This window comes from Elaeis guineensis, chromosome 1 (genome assembly GCF_000442705.2).
Source record: "Elaeis guineensis isolate ETL-2024a chromosome 1, EG11, whole genome shotgun sequence".
In the NCBI taxonomy this organism is placed as follows: Eukaryota; Viridiplantae; Streptophyta; class Magnoliopsida; order Arecales; family Arecaceae; genus Elaeis; species Elaeis guineensis.
The window spans coordinates 111,558,201-111,574,253 of record NC_025993.2 but is presented as its reverse complement, the minus strand read 5'-3'; the positions used below and the strand labels follow the sequence as shown (position 1 = coordinate 111,574,253).

The window sequence follows — 16,053 nt, the reverse complement described above, 5'->3', positions numbered from 1 at the left end:
TAATCAACTAAAACCTGCATTGCCTTCTTTGATTTTTAAGGAATAAGGTGCTTTTGTGCAAGGGTGTTACATATTGTCTAATATTATGTTGGCCCAAGAAATTGCTCACTCACTTTTCAGGGCCCAAGGTTGAAAAGTCTTATGATATTAAAGTTAGATATGGAAAAGGCTTATGATAGGATACATTGGCATTTCTTATTTCGTATGCTTCATCAATTTAGTTTTCATACAAAATTTATTAAATGGATCCAGTCATGTGTCTGCTTTCCTCAGTTTGCATTAAGTATTATTGAATGGATCGCCTACTCAATGGTTTACTGGATCTCGTGGTCTCACACAAGGATGCCCATTATCTCTTTATCTTTTTATGTTGTATTCAGAATTTTTATCTACTCTAATGCATAGTATTATTTTAAATCATCTATTTAGAGGCTATCATATGTCGGCCCTTATCCTTTCACATGTTTTTTATACGGATGATTGTCTAATTATGGTACGGGCTATGATTAAGGATACTACTTGTTTTGTTGCCATTTTGGATGCATATTGTTATCACTCTGGGCAAACCATTAATTATGCAAAGTCCCAAATTGTTTTTAGTCCACCTACACCAATTCGTATTAGATATAGGACTCATCAAATGTTGAAGGTCAATTATAAAGACTACCTTGGCAATACTTGGGTGTCCCTACGTCTGGTCTTCTTTTGTGTAGAAATGACTTTCAATCAATGTTACATAAAATTACTTGTAGATTAGAGTCTTGAAATAGAGGAAATTATCATTTGCAGCCCGTCTGACTCTTCTTGGTTTGGTTCTTTCAACCATTCCATCATATGTGTTATCCTTGATTCATGTGCCCTTGTATATAATCAATCAGCTTGAGAAGGAATTTAGGGCCTTTTTGTGGAGGCATAATTCAGATCAACGAAAGTCCCATAGACTCGCTTGGGATCAAGTTTGTTTATCAAAAGATCAAGGGGGCCTTGGTATAATGCCTTTACGAGTTTGCGGAAAACCCAATGTTTGGGTAAGCTAGCTGCTCAATTGATTCTTAATCCTAATACATTATGGGCACAGCTTATTCGAGTTAAAATACAAATTTCTTCGATCTTGGCAAAATTATTCTAGGCCTCACAACTGTTCCTTAATTTGGGCCAAAATCTGTGAGGTAGCGTCTAAGATGCAATTTTAATTTTAATGGCTCATCGGGTCGGGGATCAACATAAATATGTATTCCGACCTTTGGATCTCAAATCTTCTGTTGATCTCTTCACCTACCTTGCTTAATGTGGATGATCAATCCTCAATCCTGAAGGTCTCTGATTTGCTGAATCAAAATCGTCAGTGGGATGTAAGCATATTAAATAGCCTTTTTTTCCCAAGATATTGCTCAGCTCATAATGACAATTCCTATTCCTGAAGGTCTTTGGGATGATCAGCTTGTTTGGGCTCATACTAAATTACCCCATGTCACCTTAAAAGACATGCATGATTTGTCTTTATTGTCTCTAGCTCAACCTTGTATTCCAACTGATCATTTTAAGTGGATTTGGAAGCTACACATCCCTCCCAGAGTTGAAACGTCTCGGTGGCAGGTTGTTTGGAATGGGTTGCCTACTAAAGCTTATGTGGGTCATTGTGGTTTGCTTGACTCAACTAATTTGAACTGCGATATATGCTCCACGGTTTTGGAGGACATTGACCATGTCATCTTATTTTGTTCTTTTGCAAGGGACACCTGGAACCATTTTCAACTCACGACTCAGGTGACCCGTCCTCTCAACTCCTTGCAGGAGCTGCTATCATTTTTGGGCAACCACCAGACCAATCAGTATCACAAGACTTTAATTGCCGGCTTGGTTTGGGGTCTTTGGTATGCTAGAAATGATAGAATTTTTAGTAACTCTTATACCACTTCGTACCAAATTGTTAGAAGCACTATCACTATGGCTACCTTGGTTGTTCCAGATGGGCACTGGGATATTTACACAGTCTCCCATATCGCCACCAACATTTTCACGCACGGTTACATGGTTACCCCTCCTTATGGAACAATAAAGGTAAATTTTAATGCTTCTGTTCATGCCAACAAAGCTACTGCAGGTTATGTGCTGAGAGACCATAATGCAAAAATCATTCATGTGGGAGGTAAATTGTTATTTCATATGCCGGTTCCTTCAGCTGAACTAAGTGCCGCTTGGTTTGGGCTCAAAATTGCTAAAACTGAATACAATTCCTCAAACATCATTCTCGAAGGAGACTCCACCACAGTAATAGCTTGGATTCATACTGTAAACAAAAACAAGCATAGACATCTACCTTTACTTCATGATATATCAGCTTGAAAATCCTCAACTTCTTTTTGCAAGGTAAATTGTTATCAGATTATCTTGCCAATAAAGCTTTGGATGGTGATTTTGAATGGAAATCGATGTGTGAATTAGATTGTCACTTATTTGCATCTTTTCCTTGCAGATGCTTCTAATGTTCAGTTTCCCCGTCATTGATCCATCAATGCAGAAGTATTATTGCATATGCTGCCTTATTATGTCTGTTCAAAGGCTAACCTCCATGACAAAGGCGTCCAAAATTAAGTACATGTACCAAGGTACATCTCACCACAATCCAGCTATCCAATCATCCCATAATACAATACACCCGGACCATTACAAAATCAAGGTTGCTCCTCTAGTTATGAAGCATTGCGTAGGAGATAAAAGGATGGATTTATTTAGCTTCAATGTTGCTGAGAAGAAATGGAAGTATAAAATATCAACAGGAGGGGAGGGTTCTGATCCAAATGAAACCTATTATTGTAAAGGGTTGGTTCTGGACAAGTCAATCAATCTTGCTTCAAAACATCCATGGAATACTCAGATGAAACCTTGCAGTTACTTGTTGTACAATTGTTCTTATGGTGTTGGAAGGAAGTATTTTGCAAGGGCTGGAGTAATTCGATCTTCGGGGTTCAAAAATCAAAAGCATTATGGACACTATTATCTATAAAGTTACCACTATCTTCAGTTCGGCAGAGCAGCTTGCAACAACAATCCATCTACTCTCTGTACTTATCCACATCGGTGTTATCAGCATACCCAGCTATACAAAACCTATTGATCTTCAAGAAAAATGGCAATAGAAGAGAATATCAAATGTCTCTCAAGTGTTCCAGAAGAGATGCATTGGTGGTTGTAATAGCCAATGGGTAGCATTTAAAAGAATCAAGGAAGAAAAAATATGTCCAAAACAAAATGCAAACAAAATATGGAGGAAAACAAAAGGAGGAGAAAAAAATGGTAAAATGAAAAGAAAAAAGAATTGAGGAAGAAAAAGTTATGGGAGGAAAAAAGGATGATGAAAAGAAAGGAGAGTTTTGCACTGACCTTTCATTTCTTTCTTGCAGGTATTAAGATATGTCCAACTCATTTTCATAGGGTGGGTGGTACTCAATACCCATATCAAACTCATTTTCTCTAATCAACTTGTCTATGAATGCTATCAGCTGATGTTATATATGCAGCCACTGACTCACTGTTGCCATCAGTGCAAGGACAATCTTAATTGGAAAATTACATTGGAAACAATTATGGAGACACGGCTTCGACACAGAGTTGGTTCTGATTTTAAAAACTCATCATCTTCCATGCTTATTTTATTGATGGTACCTTCGGCCTGTTCATACTCTTTTTGGGGGATCTTTTCATGTTCATACTCTTACACACCAATTTTTGGTCACTCTGTTCTCATACAATGTTGTCCTGTAAAGTATCTTGCACTAACTGTGTTCGACCTCACCTGTCCGTATTCCATCTTGGAGCCTGTTGTTAGTTGTTTATATGCCGCATTTTTGTAATCGCATAAATTTTACATGAATGAATACATTGTACCTTTCTACCCCAAAAAAAAAAAAAAAAAAAAAAAAAAAAGATCTATGAATCCATGGGCTGTTATTCCTAGTTTTAACCAAACTGTAGGAAATCAGTGGTTCATCCCTCACAAGGGCACATTTATTAACCTGGTTGAGGGTGAACTATAGTCAAATCTGTGAAGTGGTAAATTTTTCTAAAGCACCTTTAAAATGGTTGACCCAAACAAGTCAAAAGCTAGTCAATCTACGCTAGATTGGATGATTAGGTTGCTTGAGTCAATGGATCACACAAGCTTTTAAAATTCTCAGGATCCAGAATAGATTTGATCCACATTTGCTTTCCCATTATAGGTTGAGCCTGGGATTCTCTGTTCCAAGGCACCAATGGAACCACTACTTGAATATATGGGCTTTAACTTATTGATGTCCAACCCTCTAAAAGGCTCATTTCATAATTATTCCAAAGATAATTGCCTTACCTTGATCCTCTTACACATTTTCAAAAAATCCCTTGTAGTCTTCTGCATGAATTATTAACAAATTTCATCCAAACACATACTATCACCTCCACAAACTTTTTGATGTATTTCATTGGTAATTCTCAAATTTTATATATGTGTGTGTGTATGTGTGTTTCCTTTTTCTTCTTTTTTGATAATTGAATTTATCTATTGTTTCGTTGTTACATGAGTAGTATATGTACTCAAGGATTTGTATTTCAAATGGTACTGAAATAGGAAGAAGAAGTTGCTTAATAATGATATAAAGCTTGATCGATGAAGCACTTACATGTATGTTGGTTTTAAAGTGAGAATGTAAGAACTTACCCCCCCAAAAAAAAAGTGAGAATGTAAACTAATCTCACATGTGCACCAAAAAAAAAGATAATGCTAAAGTAGTAGAAAATATATCAATATTCTTGGCAAATTTAGTATATGATTAAAGGAAAAGGTGAAAAGTCACGCACCTGCATGTCTCATCCCCTATAACCAAAAGCTTTTGATCAGCAATCTTATTTCTTAAGGGATTGTTCAATTGTTTTCATGCCACTTTAGCATTGTGCTTCTTTTTTGATATGTATTTTTTTCTTGCTCTCTTCCACGTCCTCTCTTTCTACACAAAAGCACGGTGACAAAAACAAAAAAATCAACAGAACATTTGAATGATAAAGCACTTTTTTTACCGAAAAAATTGATAAAACAATTGAAGATGGTTAAAAAAAAAAAAAAACTTGAATGACAGAAACATTTGCACAAGTATTAAGGTTGAGTGAGAAAAGATATTGAATCTAACTTTAAAAATGAATTGAATTAGCATAAAAATATATAAAGAACCCTGAAGAATCAAATTAGGAGTTGTTTAGTGTGCTTGATGACACAATCCCCTGCGTTCCAAATTTTTAGGCATTAACCATGATTCCTAAGAGCTCTTCATTTGGTTTCATGTTTGATTAACTCCACAACTTTTGATGTAATTTTTCTGTTTTTTTGCCTCTCTTCCACTACCTCTCTCTATGCAAAAGCAAGATGAGAAAAATAAATTTACAAACTAAAACATACTTATAAATTATCCACCCAACAAACATATCATGGATATAAATTATTGGAGGGAAATTTGAAATTTGAAAACTAAAAATTTTTCAAATAAGTCTCCCTCTAAGGATTTTTCCTTTTAACCATCTTGATTGAAATCTTTTAGTCCCATATCGGGAGTGAAAAGATTTTTTAAGCTCTTTATATGAGAGGGTTTGACTAAGCCCATAGGGATATCTGAGGAAGTTTGAAGGTAATTCTTTCATATGCGCGAAACAATATTTAAATTCTTACTGATTTACCTTCAATTTTAATAAAAAACTTAGGATGGATGGATCTATGGAAAAATGCAAGGCATAGCTTGTAGCTCAAGGTTTTAGGCAAAAAGTAGGCTTTGATTTCTATTATTTGAGTTCTTTTTGCTTTAGCTTCTATTCATAAATTTCATATTTATCAAATGGATGTCAAAATTATCTTCTTTCATAGTAATCTAGAAAAAGAGATCTATATAAGACAACTTAAAGATTTTTTGGTGCCCGAATAAGAAAATAAAATGTATAAGCTCAAATCCTTAAATAAACTAAAAAAGTATCTAAGTAATGCTACGAAAAATTTGATAATGTTATTCTTTCTTCTGATTTTCAAATTAATCACTATGATAATTATCTGTATTATAAGAGATTTGATAATCAATCTGTCCTTTGTCTATATATAAATGATATACTAATACTAGCACCAGATATTGATCTAATTAATGATATCAAAACTTTATTATCAAATCATTTTGATATGAAAGATCTTGATCAGGCTAATGTAATCTTAGGAATGAAAATTAATACATCATTTAATTCCTATTATCTAACTCAATCACATGATACTGAAATGATCTTAAATAAATTTAGATACTTAGATCATTCTCCTGTATTTACACCATATGATCATAGCGTTCAATTAGTAAAAAAATACTGATAATAATCTTTGAATCAAGAAAGATATGCTCAAATTATTAGATCACTCTTGCATCTAGCCAATAGAACTAGACCTAATATTGTCTATGCTATTTTTAGATCGAGTAGGTATATCGGTAATCCTAGCATGTTTCACTAGATTGCTTTAGAAAGAGTATTTCGATATCTTAAAGGTACCATATCTTATGAGCTTAAATATATTAGTTATCCAACTATATTTGAAGGATGTAGTAATGCCAACTAGATATCTGATTTTTTAGATATTAAGTCTATTTCTAGATATATCTTTGCTCTTAATAGTAGTGCTGTCTCTTGGCAATCTAAAGTAAACTATAATAGCTAGAAGCACAATGGAGACAGAGTTAATAACACTGATATTACATCTTTAGATATTGAGTGGCTAAAAAATTTATGGTCATCTATTCATTTGATACAAACTCATATTCTTTCTATATCTATTCACTGTGATTCTAGAGCTGTAATTGACTTTTGTAAAAAGAAACTCGTAAATTCTAAAACTAGTAGACATATAAAATTGAGACAAAAGTCTATCAGATGACAATACAAGTATGATATAATAGTACTAAATTTTTAGAAGATCTGATCAAAATATTGTTGACTTCTCATTAAAAGCTTGAATAGGAGGGATGGTACTTTACCTATAATGGACCTTCCAATAGTAGAAACCCAATCTCTATGATAGAAGATTCCTTGAAGAAGATTCAATATGGTAACAACAAGCTAATTGGTTGGTCAAAGAGTATATCTTGAATTGATACATATATTCTATACCTATGATGTTTAGTGCTCTTATATAATGGTTAAAGAAGAGCTGTAGCTCTAAATGAGATCCGAAATGATATTTTTCATGAGATGTAACTCTACACACATCTCTGGAGGGGCTTATTTATATGAGAGTATCTGTACATAACCGTAGATATGGATCTGAGCTACCTCTAGTAACTCTCAAAAAAATTCAAGATACACGTGTAGAACCACTAATGCATAGTTTCATGATGAAGAACACTATACTATAAGTGTGGTAGTTGAAGTCTAGATCCAAAGAATATAGTTCAAGATCTAGTTCACTCCGATTTCTTCATATAAAAACTATTTATACTAAGTAAAGTTAAATCTTACGAAAACACCTTACCCATTGCATAGTATAAGTACTAAAAATTTATATTTTAACTTATTTTACTATTATTTGAAAAAATTTAGAATTTGTGGGGGATTGTTAGATGAAAATTTGAAATTTGGAAACTCAAAATTTTTCAAATAAGTTTTCCTTCAAGGATTTTTCCTTTTAACCATCTTGATTGAGATCTTTTAGTCCCACATTGGGTGTGAAAAGATTTTTTGAGCCCTTTATATAAGAAAAGAGTTTGATTAAGCCCTTAGGAGCATTTGAGGAGGTTTGAAGAAAAATTTTTAATATACGTGCGCACAAACCATATCGAGCCAAACTGGGTTAGGTCGGGGTGCAGGTGTAGGCTTAGCACCCGACCAAACCAAAATCTTTAATTTTAATTTTTTTATTTGATCTTTTAAACTTTCAATTATTGTTTTAATTTTTTGAACATTAGGCATTTAATTTTTAAATATTGGACTTTTAATTTCTGAACGTTCAGAATTTATTGACTATAAAAAGGCCTCCTTGGGACCTAATCCAGCAAGCCATCCAAGGGACTTCTAATCTCCTTCTTTCTAAGCTTTTTCCAACATCACTTTTTTTACTGCAATATTTTCTCTTCATTTTTTTAGGTGTTGAAAGTGATTTCATCAATCTTCTCTACGATCATGTTCGCAGATGAAGGATATCGGTCATTTTTTCGAATGGTATTTTCAAAAATTTTCGATACGAGGGACGAAAATATATCTTAGGATAGTGCTGCGCTTGCTTCCGATTGTTTTTCAATTTTACTTTAGCTTTATAAATTAATTTATTTGATTTTCTATAAAGTAGAAAATAAAATTTTGTTAGACTTTTGAGACTATATTCGATCTATTCATAAACTGTGCTATAATATAAATAAACTAAAATATTATAGGTTCACATTCATCATCCTAATATCTACCTTCCTATCTATTTTAAATAAAATAATTTTTTGAATAGTAAACCCCCCTCAAAACTAATCTACTCTGCTCATGCAGTGTGAGCAGATCACTTCTTATTGGCTATTATTATGTGATGGGTTTCTCCAAATGCCCATCGTCCTCCGCGTTCCAGCTGAGACAATATTTAAATAGAAATACTTATGCAACCACCAGAAGATTTTACCATGAGCTGGCGCATTCCGCCGCGCAACTCAATAAAAAGCTAGGGAAATTACAAAAATCTTTTGAAAATTTATATTTATTATATTTATATTTATATTCAAAATTTATATTTATATTCAATAATTTATAAAATTTACACTTATATTTAATTAAATTAATAATATTTATAAAATTATTTATTTTATATAAAAAATTAAAAATATTCATATATTATGTCAAAAATATATATTTTTTTTTATATCTTTATATGGTTATCATGTCACTTAAGGTCATTTTGATTATTTTTAAAATTTTTTAATATAATAATAAACCGTTATAAGGTCTTATGGGATCAATAAAAAATTAAATAAAGGACTCTTATCTAAAAATGAGCACATGCTATAACAAAAAATCCGAAATAATTGAGATGAAGAATGAAAATCTAAATTAATATATTTTATTTAAAATTTAATTAATATTTTATTAAATTATGTATTAAAATATTTATTAGCACATGTTATCCGTTCTCACTATTCGAACACGTGATAATAGATTATTATCTAGATCATGAATATTTTTTCAAGTCATATTGGTCATTTTTCGATCTACCTCTTCAATCTGATATTTGGTTTGTTTGATTTGTCCAGAGTTGTTCTTAAAGCATGATGCTCATCTCAGCTATTAACCAATTTACGATGAGTTATGTCGGCCTTTAGCCGATATGGTTATTAATACTAAAGAGATAAGATACTTAGTTCAGTTGGTCCCTGATCTCAATGAGGTCACATCGGTAAATCGCCGACATACTGTCAAAGTATGGACAATTATCCGATAGCTATTCTCTAGCTTAGCATCAGCTGTCTTCCAACTATACTACAGTCAATTGTCATATGGACAAATTTTCTATAATCTCTATATAACTGATCATTCTGTTATAACAATCTAACGGCCTAACAAATTTTCCTAATGACCTGACAACTAAGACTGACAATTCATATTCATGGATTGTTAAAGGATCATATCGATCTAGAGGTATAACACAGGTTAACTCAATCCAAACACAATTCATTTAATTAAACGGATCAACTTATGGAATATGAACACGACACGAATGTACACGGATTGACACGACACAATGCATCTGACACGATTAATAATCGTGTTAGTGGGTCAAACGAATACACGACCCGTCCAACGACCTATTTAACTATTTGATTTATTTATAAAATTTAATAAAAATAATAAAAATTTAGTAAAAAATTAAAATAATATAAAAATAATTTAGTTACTTGCTATGTTAATTCACAGCGCATAATTCTATCATTGTTTGTTTTAAGTTAGGATTATAATTTTTTGATTTTTCTCATTTATCCTCAAATAATATTAAAATAAATATGTTAAACATGTTTAAACGTATCATATAATCCGTTAACCTATTTTAACCAATTTAGTTAAACGGGTCAAATGGATTAAAATAAGTTATACGGGTCAACCCACTTAAGACATGAATTTATCATATTATAAATAAGTTAATCCATTTATAATCCAAATCCATTTATTTCAAACTCAAATTCATCTAAATACGTATATTATCGTGTCCATTTCAATAGATCTCGTCGAAAATTGCCAATCCTACTAACAATCTGAGCAGACCTCTTTATCTTCTCTATATAAAAGGAGACAGGATATCCTCCGCAAGATAAGTTTAAATAGATAGAGCTAACACTTTGTTGAATCATTTTTAGCTTTTCCACTAAAAAAAATAAGAGTCCTCTTTTTATTTATCTATATTTTTTTTCATCTTTCTATTCATTTATTTTTACTATCGTTTATAAGTTCTATCTGACTTAATCATCGAAAAATTTTAAACCGAAAGGTATCCCACCAATTTTGAGATTTTTTCACAGAAATTGTTGCGGATTCCATCGCAAGATAATCTAATTCGGTCCACGACCGATCCTGTCTATTATTTTCTGAAGCCTTGCACCAAAGATCAAGAATAAATTTTAAAAAAATAAAATTAGTTTTTTAAATTTTTAGATATAGGTATGATTTATCTCTAATAATTTATCTTAAAAAGTTCTACGTAAGTATCCGGAAAAATAGCGTTATCTCCATCTTTGCTCCTCGCTTCCCGGCCTCAGCAGGTGTCGACAACTCGCCGCCGTTGGCCCACGTACGACAGAAATAAGGCGACCCGTAACTTTAAATTACTCAATTGCCCACGTCCCTCTATTTGCTTCTCCAAGAAGAGTACCCCTCGGATGTCTACTCCCGTAAGGGCACAAATGTCAATATACTTGCCTCCACGTCAAGACGACTCAAAGCCCAGGTTTCAGATGACACCACCATCGTGTGATAACAGACTCAACGGAAACCATTACTGACCGTTCGACTCTTAACGGTCATAAGTCATAATGACATCGTATGAGCAAAAAAAGTGCATGGGTCGGAGGCTATCTGGATTTACCGTGACAAATAAAAAAAAAATGTTATTTAGCATAAAAAGACTATCATTATTATTTTAACTAACAGCAAATGCTTTCTCTCGCTTTCAAAGAATATTAAGTCTTTATATATATTTAATATAGATTTTTTAAAAAACATAGAATGTAATATGAAGGAGTTGAAAGATAGGAATAGATTGGATTTATTTAAAAAAAATCTAATCTTTATTTTTATAAGAATATCGTATCATTTTTTCAAAATTTTTTAAAAATATTAGTTCTAATACTTTTAAAGGTAAAAATTTATTTTTTTTCTTCAATGTAACACATGAATATCTCATGTATCATGGAAATAATTTGAATGACCATGCTTAGTGATTGCAATCATTTATAATACTATAGAAGGATTATAAAAATCAATATGCATTATATTCCACTTATTTTTGAGAAACCTGAGAGTAATTTTGTACATAAAATGTTTGATCAGATGTGTTTCTTAACTTATGATTTTAATACACAAAATATGTCATGTTTCTAAAAAAAATTTTTTTACAAAAAAAAGTTTTTAAATTATAATATTTTAAAAATTATCAATAACAAAATTTATATTCTTATTCAAATCATATCTAAATGTTTTAAGTAGTTTGAATAGCAATATATGATGAATCTAACCTTTTCATGCTCCTCATGTATTGTATTGGATTCAAAAAACATGTAGTTCTTAGAAATATATTATGTTCCTCAAAAAATTCTCAAGAAAAAAAAAATCATAATCTCTTAAAACATAACTAAGATAAATTAAATCCCAAATATCATGCAAGCAATTTGAGTTATCATATACAATAATAATAATTTTTTAGCATATGATGATTAGAGACTGCTGGTAAAAATCAAAATCTTCCATCCTACTGATCTTTTGTGATTTTTTTGACTAGAAAATACAGGATCTTATGAGCAACTCCTCATGCATCATTCTTAAGGGGGCTACAAAGGTATTAAAAAAAAAAATAGTAATCTTATCGTAACAAAATTACACGCGCGCGCGCACGCCCGGTAAATATTGCAAAAGCTTTTGTCACATGAAAATGATTATAACCGCTATTAATATATATAAAATACAACGGTCGCTGTCAAAACCGGCCATCAGCGTTATAACGACCGTTATTTTATTCCATGGTACGGCGGCGGGAATAAACGAGCGGGAGGCCACCTAGGCTTGGTTGGCTTCCCGAACCTTCGTGCCTGTTACCGAACCAGAGGACAGCTGGAGACAGGCTGTCAGCAACCCAGCCATCCCCACCGCACCCCCCAGCCCTCGCCTTTTCTTTGTTTCTTTCGTACCCTCTCCCCTCCATTTTCTCTCTCTTCTCCCTCTCTTCGCTCTCGTCTTCATCGCTAGGGTTTCGATCTACGACGACGAGAGCTCCCTGATCTACTTCGGCTCTTCTGGAATCCGGATTGCGCTGTTCGAGAGCTCGCGTCCGGGGCCGGCATCGTGGGATTTGGTTCAGTGTCTCTCTCGGAATGCTCGAGATTAGGGCTTTCTTTTTGATAACATCACTCCTCCTCGTATATTGCATGGAATGCTTGTGATCTTGCTCGAGGTACTCGTGCTTCTCCATTTGTTTCTATTTTTATGTATTTTTGGGTGAATTTTGGTTTTTGATTCTTATAAAATGGTGGAAAGTACGCTTAATTTGCTTGGTTTTCGGTTTTTTTGTGTTATATGCGGTATCTTTTGTGAATTGTGTAGAGCAGAGATTTGTATGGTTTTCTGGTATTTTTTGTTTTTTTTTTTTAATGTAATGGGGTGTTGTTGGCGAAGTAAGGGGTTTTTTAGCTATTCTTGCATCTGTTCAAACATAAAAATGATTCCTTTTGTGCTTGGATTTATTATTCATTGCTGTAGCTAGTACTTATTTATTTGTTTGAGTCAATGGAGTAGCTCTTTTGATGGTGGCGATTTAAATGTAGTTTGCTTTGACCTAAAAGATTGCAGATATGGTAATGGAACTGTGGATGGCATAGAATTGCGGCCAAAGTTTTGATTTTTAAAGTTTCAAGACGTTCTTGCTAACGTAAACAATATCTAATATCGGATTATCTTCGTCCTTTATTTTTACATTTAGCAATAAAAAGCGACCGATGTCTTGATTGTCATTTGTTGCCGGGTTAAAAAGTTCCTTAGCACAACACGTAGTTGCTGAATTGGAAGCTGCTCCAGGGACGTTTTGAAATAGAACTTGTAGCACTCTTATTGTTCTCTCCTTCTTTGAGTGGAAGAACCATTTTAAAGTGACTTCTTAGAGTGGAAGAACCATTTCTTGTATTGCGATTAAATATAAAATAAGAACAGCGATATTATAAGGAATCAAATTCTCTGGAGAATGTTTTCACTTGCTTAATTTGGACAAATTATTATGTTTACGTAGTTTGTAGGCATAGCTTTATAGTTGTTAAGTTAATTGTCAAGATGAGTTTTGAGGTGGACTTTAATTATTATGAGGGATTGCACATTCCTGTCATTCCTGGTTAACTAAAAAATGGCTGTTCTTCTTGCTGCATGGGTATGTTTAATGTGCATCTTTGTAATCAAAGATTTTATGGCAAGGATAGTGTCATCAAAGATCGTTGCAGTGTTGGTCCAGTAGTACTGCCTTTTGGGTAGTTTTTAAATTAATGTTATTGGAATATATGCTATATTGAAGATAAGTGCGAAAGAATGCAGCCTCTGGAGTATATTGAAGCTGTCGATCTGTTAACAATTGCTCTTTTTTTTTTTTTTTTTAACTAAAATATTTTTGGTTCATGGGAGCAGCATTTATTGTTTGGTCTTCTTTTAAATTGTGGCCTTTGTGATATTTCATATTCTGTCGTCTGAGGTTTCTGTTGAATGTCAAAAGCAGAAGAAATCTACTGCATGCATGTCCATTAACAAGTATTATTTTGAAGTTCGAATTATACAAGGCAGTGAAACAATTGTTCTTTTGGATTATAGATGGTTCTGGGTGGTTCAACAATCAGAAGCATATTCTTGAGGATGAAGTTATATTGTTGCACATGAGAAGAGTAGCCGTGCTTGATGCAAAGGAGGTGGCTTATTTAGTGGTTCCTGTGGGCCATTTTGGTATCCCTGCTGGCAGAGAGTATGCGTGGAATCTGTGTTTTGGGTGATGCCCCTGACCAGAATCGCCGCCGATGCAATCGGTGTGGTGACCATATCCCTCGTCTCTCTAGGTGCTATTCTGGGTCTGATTTGCATCTACCGCTCTTTGTATTTCCAGCTACAGATCCACCGAAGAGGTTTTCCCCAGCTGAATTACTTTAATGGGCCTTGGATTACACGCATCGGTTTGATTCTAATCGCAATTTGGTGGGGCTTTGGAGAGATTGTTAGGCTAACTTTTCTGAAAGAAAAAGGAAGACCTTTTTCCAGCCAACCATGGCAGAAGAATGTCTGCAAGTTCTATGTCCTTTCGAATTTAGGGTTTGCAGAACCAAGTATTTTTCTCATGCTTGCATTCCTCCTCTATGCTGCCTTGCAGAAGAGGGAGTCAGACACTCTGAGTCAACGATGGAACAGACGGACCATCAGCTATGTCCTCCTTTCTTGTCTTCCGATATTCATCATGCAATTTGTCCTCATTTTAGTTGGACCCAAGTTCAATAACGAGAAGAGTGGCAAGAGAACAAAGATGTCAAAGTTCTTCTCATGCACCTATACTTTGACCAATGACAGCAGTGTATGCACCTATCCCTTACTGAGCACTATAGTTCTTGGGATTTTTTATGCTCTCCTCATCAGCTGCGTCGCATATGTGGGAACCCGATTGTTTTCTTTGGTGATCAACAAGGGATTGCGACGAAGAGTTTATGTGCTGACATCTTCAGTTATCCTCTTTCCTCCATTAAGGGTGCTGCTCCTTGGATTCTCTGTCCTCCCCCACCCAGGCAATTTGGTCTATGAGGCCATTGTGTTCCTAGCCTTCCTCATGCTGTTATTTTGCACGATGGTGGGGATATGTATGCTAGTATATTTTCCTGTGGCAGATTCCTTGGCACTGAGAGACATAGGACACATAGAAATTGAAGGAATGCCATATGATGACTACTACTATGATGGTGTCTCTCTCATTGCTAACCAGGGCTATCAAGACACAAGTAGGAACTCTGATGCATCCACCAAGCGTGGCTCCGTATCTTTTCGCACCATGGTCAAGGATGAATCCCCACAAACAGAAAACATTGGTGATGTTCGCTTCTTCGCTCATGGTTCCCTCCACATTGGTTCACCTTCTGGATCCCCCCCATTTCCTGGCAGGCCCATGATTCCACTTAGAGAAGTTCCTACGCACTAAAGAACCATCTGCAAGCCTTTTACTCTCTTCATCTTCTTTTTTTTTCTTTTTTTCATCAAATGATATCAGTTTTGTGGTAAACAAAGACTCATGTAAAGGTGTTTTAGCGGTCAACATTAAACAAGGTTTGCTCATTGTTCATATTTTCTATTTTGTCTTGTTATTTCCTCCACTGTGTACCGTGCAGTGCTCTACTACAAGTCTTTAGCATAGACTTGTTGAGTGTATGGAATATCCCGCAGCAATGTTATAATGATGACAGTTCCAGCACAGGTTGTTATCAGCTGTAAACAGGCTCGGCAGCATTGGAAACTTATGGCCAGTCTGGATGTTGCTGAGCTGTATTTAGTGACAGCTTGTTCTCTGAATTTGCTGTTCTGGCTATCAATATTTGACTTGCAAGTTGCCTTCTATTCCAATAATCACTACCAGCGCAGTTTGATGTTGGCCTAACCACTGAGCTTTTTTCTATCGTTCCTTTTCATCCTCTTTGTAATTCTTCAGAAAACTACTGAATGTTAATCATCATGCCTTCTACTTGAGCAATTGCACAATTGCTTTTTGTGTACGATATCTCTTTACGGTGGAAATTTGACTCTGGTTTCTACAATGGAAAGGTA

At 34.1% G+C, this 16,053-nt stretch overlaps 1 protein-coding gene across 1 annotated transcript; it reads left to right on the top strand.

Annotated features, from left to right (window-relative positions):
* Positions 1 to 12,445: 12,445 nt before the first annotated feature.
* On the top strand, positions 12,446 to 15,581 carry LOC105038545 (uncharacterized). Its single transcript, XM_010914386.4, has 2 exons — positions 12,446 to 12,679; positions 14,074 to 15,581. Exon 2 carries the CDS (start codon positions 14,249 to 14,251, stop codon positions 15,431 to 15,433), a length of 1,185 nt encoding a protein of 394 aa, XP_010912688.1. The 5' UTR covers positions 12,446 to 12,679; positions 14,074 to 14,248; the 3' UTR covers positions 15,434 to 15,581.
* Positions 15,582 to 16,053: the final 472 nt, after the last annotated feature.

What these genes read in the sequence shown, in the direction of transcription:
- LOC105038545 (XM_010914386.4), top strand. Translation starts at nt 14,249, where the DNA reads ATGCCCCTGACCAGAATCGCCGCCGATGCAATCGGTGTGGTGACCATA.